Source organism: Ostrinia nubilalis, chromosome 5 (assembly GCF_963855985.1).
Source record: "Ostrinia nubilalis chromosome 5, ilOstNubi1.1, whole genome shotgun sequence".
NCBI lineage: Eukaryota > Metazoa > Arthropoda > Insecta > Lepidoptera > Crambidae > Ostrinia > Ostrinia nubilalis.
In genome coordinates, this window is record NC_087092.1 from 13,703,623 (window position 1) to 13,718,761 (window position 15,139).

At 36.7% G+C, this 15,139-nt stretch overlaps 4 protein-coding genes across 4 annotated transcripts in view; 2 read left to right on the forward strand and 2 right to left on the reverse strand.

The window, feature by feature from the left end:
- Positions 1–217: 217 nt before the first annotated feature.
- Positions 218–2,332, reverse strand: LOC135071982 (synaptic plasticity regulator PANTS). The gene is made up of 3 exons (XM_063965894.1): positions 2,018–2,332; positions 1,388–1,552; positions 218–561 (listed from the first exon to the last, which is right to left on the reverse strand). Exons 1-3 carry the CDS (start codon positions 2,111–2,113, stop codon positions 337–339), a joined length of 486 nt encoding a protein of 161 aa, XP_063821964.1. The 5' UTR covers positions 2,114–2,332; the 3' UTR covers positions 218–336.
- Positions 2,333–2,765: 433 nt separating this feature from the next.
- LOC135071985 (peroxisomal targeting signal 1 receptor) lies at positions 2,766–4,788 on the forward strand. The gene has a single exon (XM_063965897.1). It carries the CDS (start codon positions 2,916–2,918, stop codon positions 4,506–4,508), a length of 1,593 nt encoding a protein of 530 aa, XP_063821967.1. The 5' UTR covers positions 2,766–2,915; the 3' UTR covers positions 4,509–4,788.
- Positions 4,789–4,804: 16 nt separating this feature from the next.
- Positions 4,805–6,969, reverse strand: LOC135071984 (probable tRNA (uracil-O(2)-)-methyltransferase). The gene is made up of 4 exons (XM_063965896.1): positions 6,406–6,969; positions 6,133–6,320; positions 5,816–6,055; positions 4,805–5,731 (listed from the first exon to the last, which is right to left on the reverse strand). Exons 1-4 carry the CDS (start codon positions 6,866–6,868, stop codon positions 4,871–4,873), a joined length of 1,752 nt encoding a protein of 583 aa, XP_063821966.1. The 5' UTR covers positions 6,869–6,969; the 3' UTR covers positions 4,805–4,870.
- A 3,094-nt stretch (positions 6,970–10,063) lies between these two features.
- The window catches only part of LOC135071987 (inositol hexakisphosphate and diphosphoinositol-pentakisphosphate kinase), a 34,698-nt gene continuing 29,622 nt past the window's right edge, over positions 10,064–15,139 (forward strand). The window contains exons 1-10 of the mRNA XM_063965899.1: positions 10,064–10,272; positions 10,784–10,963; positions 11,491–11,631; positions 11,712–11,802; positions 11,873–12,027; positions 12,305–12,392; positions 12,476–12,680; positions 12,775–13,056; positions 13,460–13,648; positions 14,232–14,317. Coding sequence (XP_063821969.1) covers positions 10,162–10,272; positions 10,784–10,963; positions 11,491–11,631; positions 11,712–11,802; positions 11,873–12,027; positions 12,305–12,392; positions 12,476–12,680; positions 12,775–13,056; positions 13,460–13,648; positions 14,232–14,317 — 1,528 coding nt within the window. The 5' untranslated portion in view covers positions 10,064–10,161. The remainder of the gene's footprint in view (positions 10,273–10,783; positions 10,964–11,490; positions 11,632–11,711; positions 11,803–11,872; positions 12,028–12,304; positions 12,393–12,475; positions 12,681–12,774; positions 13,057–13,459; positions 13,649–14,231; positions 14,318–15,139) is intronic.

Genomic DNA, 15,139 nt, shown 5'->3' on the forward strand with positions numbered 1-15,139 from the left:
CTTTGGTGTAAAATCGATGGAACTTATTACTGGAATTATTTTAATTAATGTTACAGTTTACATTTAAACAAAGATAACACTTTATTTGCAGTCTGTCTGTGAGCCAAAGTTTTTAGTACTCTTTGCCAGTTTATGTCTAGAGTAATATTTATTAATACTATTATAGCACTAAAATGAAGAATAAAGAAGAGAGATAAATGAAATAAAAACACTTGAATAATAAATACTTATGAAATATTTGTACTTTTAAACATTTTTACAACAACATAGACTTTTCTGTATCTATATTAAATTTAAAGTACCTTTAAACTAACACATAATTGAACACTACTTGTATCACATGATGGAACAGAAGCTTTTTTCAACTTTTTCGTCTTTTCCTTCTCTGATTTCTTTTGCTTTTATTGCTAATAAGGTGTTCTCGTCCCTTTTGACCATCCACTCTGGTAGGGGCTTTGCCCAGTCTTCAGGAGGCGCGTCACGTTTCTTCCAGGTGTCGTTTCTGTAGTGAGCCCTTAGCCTTTCCATTCGCCTCGCCTTTTCACTGTTTATCACTGCTTCCTGTAATTAAAATGAAGTTTGATAAATTTTGTTAGGTTTGTGGTAAGGTAAGTTTAAATGCTATTCAAACAATAATTAGCTTCTTAAATAGAGATAGACATAATGAGAATGACTGTGTGATTAAAATCAATCTACATGCATACAATTTTATACAATAAGTAGAACTTCTATTTAAAAAGACAAGTTTTACAATGTTTTAGGAATCTTTTAGTCTGACTAATAATACTAACAACATTACTGTTAATACCTAAGATACAGAAGAATAACAAAGTGTTTTCTTCTTGTGGAATACATTTATAATACTTTTTATGATGTAAGATGTCGGAAGTCGTCGTGAGGGCACACTGAAATTTACTCATCAATGCAAAACCCTTCTCCGAAGAATGAGTGTAAACTGCATGGCACCAAAAATTTATAATAAAATTCCTTTGTATATCAGGTCAATTAATGATATTAAAAGGTTTAAAATTGCGCTCAATGGCTTCCTCACTGAAAAGGTATACTATGACATTAGAACATTCTTTGATGACAAGATGTAAAAATAACTGTATACCTACATTGTTTTTTTTTTCCTGTAAGTAATTTGTATAATATTCAAACTGACAATTTTATATTCATATACCATAAAGGTGAATCATGGCTGTACCTAAGAATATTTTGTATGTGACATCCTGTAATACCCATGTTTATGAATGAATAAATGATTATGATTATGATTGTTTTAAAGATATTTAATTGATGTATCCTAGTTTACAATCAATAAATGCTATTAGAGAGCGCCCTGTACCTACATGCATTTAAATAAAATTAATTTCATTCAACTTACAGCAGCTTTCACATCCTTCTTATTGACCCATTTGCAGCAATTATCATGGTCTCTCTTCCACTGATTACAATCTAACGTGCGGCCGTAAATAAAATACTGGTGGAACCTCCCTCTAAAGCTGGTGCATTCGTCATATTCGTCCTCATATAAACTGCAGTCTCTTATCTGGAAGGAAATCATTTGTTATTTAACCAATTTTATTTTATTGTTTCTAGGCAGATTTACACGTTATGTGATTTATATGAAGCTAATTCTTTTAGCTAAGCATGGTACATAACAGTATTTTAAAATATTACATTAACAGCCTGCACTAAGATTTAAATGAACAGTCTGTATAATATAGATAACTAGCTTTTGCCCGCGGCTTCACCTGCGTGAAATTTAGTTTGTCACATATCGTCATAAATTATAGCCTATGTGTTATTTTGGGTTATAAACAATAATACCGTAAGTTTCATCAAAATCCGTTCAGTAGTTTTTGCGTGAAAGAGTAACAAACATCTAGACATTCAAACATTCGCATTTATAATATTAGTAGGAAGTAGGATTAAGAAAGTAATAATATTTTAAACCTGCCATCTAAGGCCTAATAGCCAGATGGTTGAACCACTTTAGACGGAATATACATACCAGCCATTTATCTTCAATAATAACTTCGTCTGCTTTACTATTTTCTTCCGTAACTTTTGGTTCAGTATCGGTAGCATTTTCAGTGCTTTGAGACATTTTATAAGAATAATTTAAAAGTTTATTACATAACCTCTAAATCATTAAAACTTAATTTAAGTAGCCCAGTTGTTCAGAAGTTTGAGTCCATAAACATATAACACCTCAAATATAACAGTTTAATTCATTAAATAAGAGAAAACTTCAAAATAGTGTAATAAACCCTAATTTACAGAAAAACTTTTAGGTTATGGCGATTTGACAATCAGCTGTTATTTTGACGGCAAAATATATTTTTTTTTGCACAGACAGACTGGTTGATTCGAGCAGCAAAGGGGGCTTTGAAAAAAGGAGACGTTAATGGTTCTTATTCTTCTTGCCAAAAATGCTCAAATGTGCGCATTGAAATAAAAATGTGCTGTAAACAAAAGCATGTCAACATTCAACAAAATTGCCCACAAAAAATGTTGAATATCGACACTTTTAGTTGATTGTGTACAGCAAAACACGCGCTTGAAAGCATCGTTTGGATAGGGATTATTATATCGTTAAAAACATTATTGTTATTAAATAAAACTACTTTAGCTTACAAAAACTTGAAGTGCGTTAATCTGATCGACTCCTAGTTCAATATCTCGATGGACTTTTAAAATGTGTTCATTAAAAACTTGGATAATCGTTCAAATAATAATATTAACAATTTGACACTGATGACAGACATATGGTAAAAAAAGCGTTTGCGTTATCATCATGAACTTTGCACTTTTGATAAACATGAACGCATAAAAGCGAAAGATTCCTACGATTACACTGTTAGATTGGTAAATTATAGTGGTGTGTCACGTAACTGTGCTACAGCAAAATGTCACTCAATAAATTAGTAGGAGGTGACTGCGGTGGAAATAATTCATTGGTACAGCTCTCCAGTATCGTCGGTCGCGATGCATCTTTCTCGCAACCTCTTTCTCAGGCGGACAGCTTTGTGCACGAATTTATGGCCCAGAACTCTCAGGTGCCACAAACGTTCAACATGAACACTCTTCTCAATAATTTGCCAGTTTCGGATCAAGCTAAAACCACACAACCACTCAACACAAATCATCAAGTTCAGAACTTCATACCTCAAACCAGCCGGCCTTGGTCAGCAGGGCCATCAGTTTCCTTCATGCCTCCAACAATGATGAGGCCATTTCAAATGCCTCACCAGCCTTTTCTTCATGCTCCAGGTCCTTCTAATGTTCAAATCCAATATCTGAATGAATCTGAATTAGAAAACACTGATGTCAAAGCTAAGGCTCAAGAATATGTGAACAGTGTGAAGGATGATGATGAACTTGCTTACAATCAGTTTATGAACTTTATGAAAAAAATAAGTGCAGGAGAGCTCAACTTGGGTGCAACTACTGAAGACCAGAAAAAGCTTAGTAAAGATGAGATTTTAGATGAAATGGCAGAAAAATATAAAGATGAATGGGCTAAGCTCAGTGATGTTTCTGACTACTGGGGATCAGAAGAAGCAAATGGCATTAGTAAAGAATATAACTTCACTGAAGCAAATGTTATGTTAGAAAATAAGAGTGCTCTTGAAATAGGCAAGGAGAAATTGAAAATGGGAGATATACCAGGAGCAGTGCTGTGCTTTGAAGCTGCAGTACAGCAGGCTCCAGACTCTGCTGAGGCATGGTTCCTGCTCGGCACGACTCAAGCTGAAAATGAACAAGATCCTCTGGCCATAACCGCCCTGAAGAAGTCTCTAGAAATAGACCCCAGGCAATTGGAAGCTTATCTAACTCTGGCTGCGGCTTACACAAATGAGAACATGTCCAAATATGCGTACATGTCATTATTTGATTGGTTGAAAGCTAGTCCTAAATACAGTGACCTGTGTCCCTTAGATATTGATCCTAAAAATTTAGATATCAAAGACTTGGAGAACCATGTAAAGACATTTTACATCAAAGCAGCACAATTGAACCCAAATCAGATTGATCCTGATGTGCAAAATGGTTTGGGTGTGTTGTTCAACATAAATCAAGAGTATGACAAAGCTGTAGACTGTTTTAAAACTGCTTTAAGTGTTGCCAGTGATAATGCCAAGTTGTGGAACAGACTGGGAGCCACACTGGCTAATAGTGAAAGGTCTGAAGAGGCAGTTGAAGCTTATCATCATGCTTTGAATTTGGAACCGGGGTTCATCAGAGCCAGGTACAATGTGGGCATCACTTGCATGAATTTAGGAGCTCACAAACAGGCAGCAGAGCACTTCCTTGTGGCATTGAATCAGCAATACAAATCTAAGAGTTTGCATCCAAGTTCATCCTCTGTAGACACCAGCTCCTCAACTATTTGGACCACTTTGAGAATGGTTTGCTCTTTCATGGGTGAGCATGATGTGGCCAAGTTAGTTGATGAGAGGAATTTATCAGAGCTAAATAAGTTTTTCGAAATTGAGTAATACTGTTACACAATAGTGACCTTGTATCAATATAATACACTTACAAATAATAATTTTATACTTTGAACACTAAAGGTATGATAAAGGTGTAGATAAGGGGATATTGGGATTAGTTGTAAATACCTATTTTCCAGATCTGAGGCATTTAATAAATGAGGGTAATATAGATTATGTATAGTTTCAATTATACTATTATATGTATAATTTAATTACTATATCTGTGGTATAATAAAGTTAATAATTAAATAGACTGAATTTATAAATAAATATGTTTTAAAAATCATTTTTTATTTAAAGTTTTATACAAACTATTATAATAGCTACATAATAATCATATTATTCTTACATAAATATAAATACACTCACTTTTGATGTAAATAACTACACTTACTGTCTATTAGTGGGCAACCTTGTGGATGATGAGCATAAAACCAACAAGATTTTCGCTTCACTTTTATGTTTTTATTAGGTTTGGAGACATTTTTGCTCACTTCATCAATATTTTTAGGATACCGTAACTGAACTTGACCACTTTGCACTTTAAAAATATGATGATGATTCCTTAAAAGAGTTTGTAGTCCACCACATTCAGCTTTCATGGCTTTCAGTTGGTCCTCATTTAACAAATGGATTAGTTCACATAAATTCACTAACCTACCACAAGACCATTCAGTCTCCAAATTACAACCTTGCAGTAAATAATTTGCAATGCAATTTACCATTGATTCTATGGTACCTTTGTCTATTTTGGTGCAATTTCTTATTCTTTCTACTGGATCTCTAGCTTTGAAGTCTGCCACCCAAGGGTCAGATTTGCTAGCTTTATTGTCTGTACATCCACAACTTTTATCTATTAACTTTTTGATGTCATTGCAATATTCTAAGTACATGTCTTCTGTATGTGATCTCTTTTGTCCCACAAGGCATATCCTTTTAGTACTAGGAATCTTTAGCCTGTCCACATGTGTGACAAATCCACAACTTACACATAAATCTTTGACATACTCTAGATATTCTGTGTACTGGCTTTTAGAAGAATCTTTTCTTTGGTATTTACTACCATCAAAATTAAAAGCACAACATGGGAGAAGGAAAAAATTGCATTTGTAGGAACTTCTGGCAGCAATTACTGGTATCCATGGTGTAAGTTCATCTGAGTGGTTTCCAATTAGCCAATCAGCTTCAGGGAATAAATTCAAATCTGATGGTATTATTGTTTTTATCTGAAAATAACAGGTAAGCACAATTTATTAAATAAGATCTACATTTAATATTCCAATGTAAATTATATTTTACTGGATTCTTACCTCTAGTTTCACATCATCAGGATACATATCCCATATTTGTCTTTTTCTCACATCTATGCCCACTCCAGTATGTCCTTCTTTAGTTAGAATATAGACCAACAACCCATTACCACAACCAAGGTCTACAAAAGTTTTCTTTCTATTTTCTTCATTTCCATTTTCCCACAGCAACAATAAATATGTAGCTATTGCAACATCCTCATACACAAACTTAGAGGGGTCTGTTACTTCTGGCCAAATCTAGAAATGATAATTAGAAATGTTAACTATGTATACTACTTATTAAAAAAAGTACACAAATTATAGATAGTTATTACCTCAACCATTTCTTTACCATATTTGAGTTTTAGCTCATTATACTTTTTGTAATAATCATCTGTTGATATCAAACTCAAAGATTCAGTACACATGTGCTTCTTTACATTTTCTTCCTCTCCCCATTTCACAAATTGTGGTAGTACTTGCTTTACTAGCCATTGGTATGATTTTGAGTTAGAAACATTGTCTGTAAAGATAAAATATTTTAAGCAGTATAAATAAATGCTTTACAGTGTTATAAAATTATGTCTGTATAAGTAATAATAGCCAACCTAAATTAGTTTTCAATGACAATATCCCATTTTCTAAAGCAAGTGAATAAATAAAATCAGGACACAAGTTTTGGTTATATCCTTCTGGTGTTATATCATAGAAAGTTACAAGCTCTTTCCCTTTTTCCATAAGAATTAGCTGATATGCTTTCTTCTGTGAATATAATTTTGGAAGTAATTCAATTACAACAACTGTTGCACAAGCATCAACTTCTTCAGCTCCAATACACTGTTCTATTTGCAATTCCTTGAATAGTAAGTCTATGTCTGGCTGAGGATCTCCTTTATCTTGCAATTTTGTACAAGTTTTGGGATGCTCCCACATATTATTTGTAGGTTTGCAACAACAACTGAAAATTGTATTGCAACCCCATAACCTTTTATTAATAACATTGAATTTGGTTATCAAAATATTGACGGACTTCCAAAATAATTCTGGGGACATTGAAGTCTGTATGAACATTTTCTATTGCTTTTCAAAAATCTTGTTTAATGATACAGAAAGTTACAAAGAAATAGGTGGAAAGTAAGTTCAATCAAAAAACAACGTGGAAATGAGAACAAGTTTTTGTTGACAAGTGTCAAATTCAATGTCAATAATGAATGACATTAGCGTTCAGAAATAAAATTACGACTACCAATGAACTATCATTTATATGGAGGCGCCTTATTTACAGAATGTCCTCAACAAAGTCACACTGGCTGCACAGTGGACTGGACACTGGCTGGACACCGGAGGTAAATGGGCCTATCGATCTGTATAAAAAATCCTACTTATAGCCTGACCAGGAACATAAAAACCCTCGCCATGTTGCGGAAAACTAATGGTACTAATTTCTTTTAATGGCAACAGTTACTGAAAACTTCATTGTCATGTCACCTTGCATGTCAGTCTATTGCTGTCAAAGTGTAAACAAACTTTATTTTAAATGTGCGCAATTGATTTTGTGAATTAAATTGCTAAAATCTTTTTATAGTCGTGAAAGAAAAGTGGTTCACAATGTGTTAAAGTATTTGTCGAAGAGAAATACTAAGGGTTCGGATAATATTTTCATTGAATAATGTTTCCGACAAAGGTTGTCAAATTGACTGACATGTGTATCGTATAGTACAGTTCACTATGAAAATTAGCTGTGGTTTGTTTCAACTACCTATTTTAATTTTTTTTTGTCACTTTCTAAGTGTTGAATTTTATGGAATTGGGAAAGAAGTACCGAGTTTGAAGCGTTCATGAGCAGACATTGCAGTTGAATATTCAAGTTCTGAATTTGATTATTGATGAATAATAAAATAAATCCTACTAGCTCGATTGATGGTTTCATTTAATTTATTTAAACCAGGTTACCTATAATAATATTTTTTCGTTAATTTATGAAAATATCAAATTAGCCCGTAATCCTAAATCCTGATACTTATAGTTAGCCTATTAATTTAACACAGGTACGACTGTACTCAGTGTTGCACTATCAAATGCAATTGACGCGCCTCTATGCCAGGGTTTTTATGTTCCTGTGGGTCTAGTCAAAATGCCATCGCAAACCAATATAAAGTTTTCACTAATGCCAGTCGCCGCGTCACCAGTAATTCGATTCGATCGGAAAATGGCAGCCAAAATGCACATTGAACCACCAACGACGCGGCGATATAAAAGTTCATTCAAAATCGAATAAAAGTTAAAAAATGTCTATGACTTTGCGATTGTTTTTACTTTTTTTAGCTTTTCTTTTTTAATTTGTTTCTTCCTTCTTTCTGTGGGTCTAGTCAAAATGCCATCCCAAACCAATAGGAAGTTTTCACTAATGTCAGTCGCCGCGTCACCAGTAATTCGATTCGATCGGAAAATGGCAGCCAAAATGCACATTGAACCACCAACGACGCGGCGATATAAAAGTTCATTCAAAATCGAATAAAAGTTAAAAAATGTCTATGACTTTGCGATTGTTTTTACTTTTTTTAGCTTTTTTTTTTTAATTTGTTTCTTCCTTCTTTCTGCTCTCTGTTTACGTCTATGCTTTGCCGTCAAACTAACTGTCAAAACGACATCGCGATACGGATTTGTCAAAACAGATTTAGGGTGGGTTGCACCATCTTAGTTTAACTTTGACAAACGTCTAAAATCTGTCAAACTCCATACAAAAAACACCGGTTAACGTCATAGTTACGGTCAAAGTTAGGTGGTGCAACTCACCCTATTGGTTTTCGATCGAATCGAAGCTTATCACCGGGGTTTTAGTAATCGCAATGAAAATGGCGGTTGTTGCGATTCGATTCGATTTTGATTGAGTCTTAAATGCATGTTGGCTAAGCCTTTGTATGGGAAATTTCAATCCAGTCTTTCGATTATCGATAGGTAGGGCTTTGCGATTCGATTTTTTGCCGTTTGACTAAGCCTTTTTTGTTATCGACCTCTTTTGCGATTTGTTTATTTGTTTGCGACTGGTTTGCGATGGGTTTGCGATTTTAAAGTGCGTTTTGACTAGACCCGCTGGTCAGGCTATACGTATGGTAAAGTGAGATAAATGATGCACACCCGTCATATTTTATATTTTAGTTTTTCTTTTACCGTCTTTTAAAAAGAAATAGCATCAGTAACAATATAGATGACCCACGCTGAACTGTCCCGCCAAACTCAATGACAGGGGGGCGCTACCATCGTTCAACTATATGGTTTCCAACATGGCAAAAATCTGAACCAGCGATCCGGTATTGACGGTGGCGCCCCACTGTCAATGTCATCGACAGGACAGTCCAGTATTTTGGAACTATACCCATTTTATTTTTCAATTCACGTTTTTTTGTAGGTATGGTCAATTCATAGACTTATGAAATCAATGAGGACTCCTTACCATTTAATTAATTTATCGATAACTAAAGCTAACACAAAAATATGCATCACTAAAGCTAATATCACTGATATGTCAACGTCACAGTGAGTGAAAAGTTGTCAAAAAACGTCAATTACGTCAATGCTATTGTCATCCAAAAAATATTTTTGTATTTTGCCTATTTTTTTACTTAGTTTTTCCTAGAATTATATAAAGTTCTGGATTATTAGTTGCATTGGAATATAATAAATTAGTTGGATGCATGTAGGTAATGTCATACACTGAGCTCGAACATGGGTACCAAGGGTTGCGGCAGGCTTCTCGTCAACCTCAGTTTTATGTTGGCGATGATGGTAATCTTGTCCCAATAAGATCACCGGTGAGTCTTTTACGATTGGAAGTTCAATCTTTGTAACATTATTGAAACGATTTTAGTATACATAATGTTATACCTTGGCAAGTTGTTCACACAAGGGAATTGCTAGTAAACTGTTGAAACAACTATACTTCTTTATAATTTGAAATGAACACGATTACGCAGAACTTAATCTTTATCTAGTAGGTAATATTGGATCACCCCAAGGCTTGTTATGGCTTAAATATTATCACTTTAGTTCAAATGTTTGTCCGTATTATCCTGCACTAGTAGAGCTCACTGATAAGGTATAAATTAAAGTGGCAATTTGTTCAGAACGTAGACAACAAGCGGCTCTGTCCTATCTATTAGCATATAAATAGTTACACAAGGCGAATATTTATAGCTACAAGTGCTCAACTGACAATGACATGTGAGGTAATGCAATATGTTAATTCATGTCAAGTTTATCTCAGTTATCATGTACACAGTGTGTAGGCCAATCATGGGCGAGGTTGTTCATTTTCCTTATCAGTAATTTTTCAATCATGATTTAAGTGATAGTATTAGTGTGTGATGGAGTGGCAGTGGTTAAAGGACTGGTGGCGCCTCAAAAGATGGAGGAACAAAAAAAAGAAGGAGCAAAGTGATGACGAGTTTTGTTATTGTGACGAATGCTTGCCAGATGTGAGCATAATTTGAATTGATTAACACTGGGGTCAATAGTGCTGTTTATGAATCTGTGCACCTACTTGCCATCGTGGCTTGTGATGTGAAAATAAAATCTTGTTGACCATTAATAAGTAATTTGTAGTGGTAAAATTTTGCTGTACTTGCTGTCAACAATTATTATGACCCAATTTATAAGATAACAAGTGTCTCGGGACTTGGTGTGTTTAATTAAATATGATTTTGACTATCATAATTATCTTTAAATTACAGTACTCAAAGAATAATGTTATATGGGCTCTACAATATTTTATTTCAACATAATTAAGTTTTGTTACACATTTTTTACTTACACATCTACTTATTTTACAATAATTTAATTTGAAGTTAAAATGTTTAAAAATATTCTAAATGCTAGTATTTTTCAATTTATGATCCTCACTAGCAATAATATAAACACCTCCATCTGAAAAGCGATTTAGAAATATTAAATTGATTGTGAAGTTGAATACATGCTTAATAACATCAGGGCGAGTTGGATCTGTGCGACTCGTTGGATCCGCACTGCGATGGCGGCAAAAAGGTGGTGGTCGGCGTCTGCGCCATGGCCAAGAAGTCGCAGTCGAAACCCATGAAGGAGATCCTCACCCGCCTCGACGAGTTCGAGTACATCAAGATGCTCGTCTTCCCAGAGGAGGTTATCCTTAAGGTTCTCCCAATATCTAACCTTTATAGTGGAACAAAATAATAGTATAAACCATTTTACAAACATATCGTACACCCAAAATTTCCATTGCGCTTAATGTGAATTCAGTTTGCTTATGTAGAGTAATAATTTGCATTGGTAATCCATTGGCCTTGAAGTATGTTTTTGCAGGTATAACATTGTTTCAGCGTATTTTGTTTCACTATTACTTGGTGATATTTTCGTAGCAGTCTTTTCATTAACAACTTCCTATGATTAAAACTTTCCTGTAGATTAAATAGAGTAGAAGTACATAATCACACTTAGAATGTGGGTACCGTTTATGATGTCGTGCGAAGCATCAATAATTCCATTGAATGGCTTCAGTAATATACACTTACAAGCTTTGTTGGACGCGGGCGGTGTCGGGTTTCGAATTGATCGCTAGTGTTGACGCGTTCGCCATATTTTCCGCCGCCTATACTATATGTTCATTGCTCTTGCGGTCATGTCGTTCGAGTCTGTTAACTCATTGTGCAATTTTATTATAGAAACCAGTGGAAGAATGGCCAATTTGTGACTGTCTAATCTCATTTCACTCAAAAGGCTTCCCCTTAGACAAAGCCATTCAATATGAGAAGTTAAGGAAGCCCTATGTAATAAACAATCTTCACATGCAGTATGATATACAGGTATGCGCCATTTTAAGTAGAATATTATGTACTTAGTTACTCATACCTATCATATTTCTCACCTGTTGTATTACTTTCAGGATCGTAGGAAAGTTTATGCAATATTGGAGAATGAGGGTATAGAAATTCCGCGATACGCGGTTTTAGATAGAGATTCGCCAGATCCAAAACGTGAGTTTATATTTTCATGATTTATATTTTTTAACATACAAACTTCGAGCTAATTTACCGTTCATTTTAGATCACGAATTGGTCGAATCAGAAGACCATGTGGAGGTGAACGGCGTCGTGTTCAACAAGCCGTTTGTGGAGAAGCCAGTGTCTGCGGAAGATCACAACATATACATTTATTACCCGACGTCTGCCGGCGGAGGAAGCCAGCGGTTATTTAGAAAGGTACCACTTTGTTCGAGAAAAGTAAGAATGTAATTTTCGTAACGTCGCTTAACCCTTGATCGGACAAGCAAGTAAAAATTCGTCATTGGTTTTGGACTTGAACAACAAAATTCAAAATAATGTGGTACCGTGGACTGATTGAGGGTTAAAACATTTACTTGACATGCGTAAGCAGACTACACGAAACTGTCTATGCCGGCATCCAAACGCCTCTTCGTGTTAATCTGCTAAAGTAAGCAAACAAGTCTTTTAACTTTTATATTTTTGTGTATTTCAGATAGGAAGTCGTAGCAGTATTTACTCTCCCGAATCTCGAGTTAGGAAAACAGGTTCCTTTATTTATGAAGATTTTATGCCTACTGATGGTAAGATGTTTGCTTTCATCCACTAACCCTTTCAAATCTTTGACCACCAATCATCTAAGTAAAAATGTGAATTATCTTTTCAGGAACAGATGTAAAAGTGTACACAGTAGGCCCTGACTACGCGCACGCAGAAGCGCGAAAGAGTCCAGCTTTGGACGGGAAGGTCGAACGGGATTCCGAGGGCAAAGAGATCAGATACCCAGTGATTCTCTCCAACCAAGAGAAGTTGATATCGAGAAAGGTGTGCTTGGCGTTCAAGCAGACAGTTTGCGGATTCGATTTGTTGAGGTAATGTTGATTATTGTTCATAACAATAGCGATGGAAACCCATTGTGATTTGAAATATAAATTTCTATAAACATGTGTCGTATTTCATTCTCAGAGCGAACGGCAAGTCTTTTGTGTGCGACGTCAACGGTTTTTCGTTCGTGAAGAACTCGAACAAGTACTACGATGACTGCGCGAAGATTCTCGGGAATATGATCCTTAGGGAGCTGGCGCCAACGCTGCATATCCCTTGGTCGGTGCCGTTTCAGTTGGACGACCCGCCGATAGTGCCTACCACCTTTGGCAAGATGATGGAGCTGCGATGCGTGGTAGCCGTCATCAGGCACGGCGATAGGACGCCAAAACAGAAGATGAAGGTGGAAGTTCGACACCCGAGGTGAGTGTACTTGTCTATAAAGATGCCTTACAATGTTCACAGCTGTTAAACTAATTTTGAACACGCCATACTGCAATTAGGTTAATTGGACGTGTCATCACGTGTCATCAACACACTTTTAATAAAATTACGGTTTGCAAAAATGTTTACTTAGAAGATGTAGGTAATAAATAATAATATAAGTTGACATTTGTGATAAATAACATCTAGTTTTGTAAATAACAATATTTTTAATTAAACTTCATTAAACTCTTTCCACTATTTATCAAACGCGACGTAGATAAGTGTACATACTGATAATTTTATCGCTCGAGATAATTTTAGCAGAAGCCATGAAAATTGTCCTCAATTACCGGCCAAGGTTATGGAAATAGATGCTATAAGATGACGTCATTTATTGCAGATTCTTTGAGATTTTTGAAAAGTATGAAGGCTTCAAGCGTGGTCATGTGAAGCTAAAGAAGCCGAAGCAACTGCAAGAGATATTGGACATCGCTCGGGCTCTATTAGCCGATATACATACGCGCCATGCTGACCCTGAGATTGAGGAGAAGCAAGGCAAACTCGAGCAACTCAAAAGCGTACTTGAAATGTAAGTATTAAAGACGGTAAACACAATATTGTAGATGGTATCATTTCTAGAGAACGCCGACAGGGTTTATCGTAAGATCTAATCACGATGATAAAATAATCAATGATATTTCTATAGCTTATCACAAATTCGACACAAACACGTGTCCTTGATTTTTACGTCTATTCAAATGCCCTAAAATAGAATTTCAACACAAATTCATCCTTTTGATGTAGACACGCGGCAGTGTGTCTAGCCAGTTTCAAAGAAAAAGGGATTATTTTACTTATCCTCACTGACTTACCATCAATGGGAGATTGTGAACTTTTATTCCACAAACCCCCATTCAGTACATAGCTGAATGCAAGTTCGCAGTCCCCCATTGATGTGACAATCCAAAGTGGAATAATCCAGAAAAATGAACTGGCGACACAGCAGCCGTTGTGCGTAAAATCTCTCTTACCGACTGCGCACATTATCGGGACGGAACGGCAAGATTTTTAGGTGACGAATAATAATGTACCATTCCCCTTATGTGAGTAGTCCCTTGTGGGCCTTGTTCCATCAAATGTTCTGGACATTATTGGAAGGTGTTTGTTTCCAGGTACGGTCACTTCTCGGGCATCAACCGCAAGGTGCAGATGAAGTACCAGCCCCGCGGGCGCCCGCGTGGCTCCAGCTCCGACGACGGTAACGCGCCGCCCGCGTACGGTAGCACACCCACTGCCTTACTGCCATAGAGACACCAGCACATAAGGGCGCACTAGCACATGCATGATGACATCCTCACACATTGTAAACACTCGCACATGCACTCCTCGGGATCAACCGCAAGGTGCAGATTGAGTACCAGCTCCGACGACGGTAACGCGCCGCCCGCGTACGGTAGCACACCCACTGCCTTACTGCCATAGAGACACCAGCACATAAGGGCACACTAGCACATGCATGATGATATCCTCACACATATTGTAAACACTCGCACATGCACTCCTCGGGATCAACCGCAAGGTGCAGATGAAGTACTCCGACGACGGTAACGCGCCGCCCGCGTACGGTAGCACACCCACTGCCTTACTGCCGCACGTAACAGGGCACACCTGCACATGCATGATGACATCCTCACACATATTGTAAACACTCGCACATGCACTCCTCGGGATCAACCGCAAGGTGCAGATGAAGTACTCCGACGACGGTAACGCGCCGCCCGCGTACGGTAGCACACCCACTGCCTTACTGCCATAGAGACACCAGCACATAAGGGCACACTAGCACATGCATGATGATATCCTCACACATATTGTAAACACTCGCACATGCACTCCTCGGGATCAACCGCAAGGTGCAGATGAAGTACTCCGACGACGGTAACGCGCCGCCCGCGTACGGTAGCACACCCACTGCCTTACTGCCGCACGTAACAGGGCACACCTGCACATGCATGATGACATCCTCACACACATTGTAAACACTCGCACATGCACTTCTCGGGATCAACCGCAAGGTGCA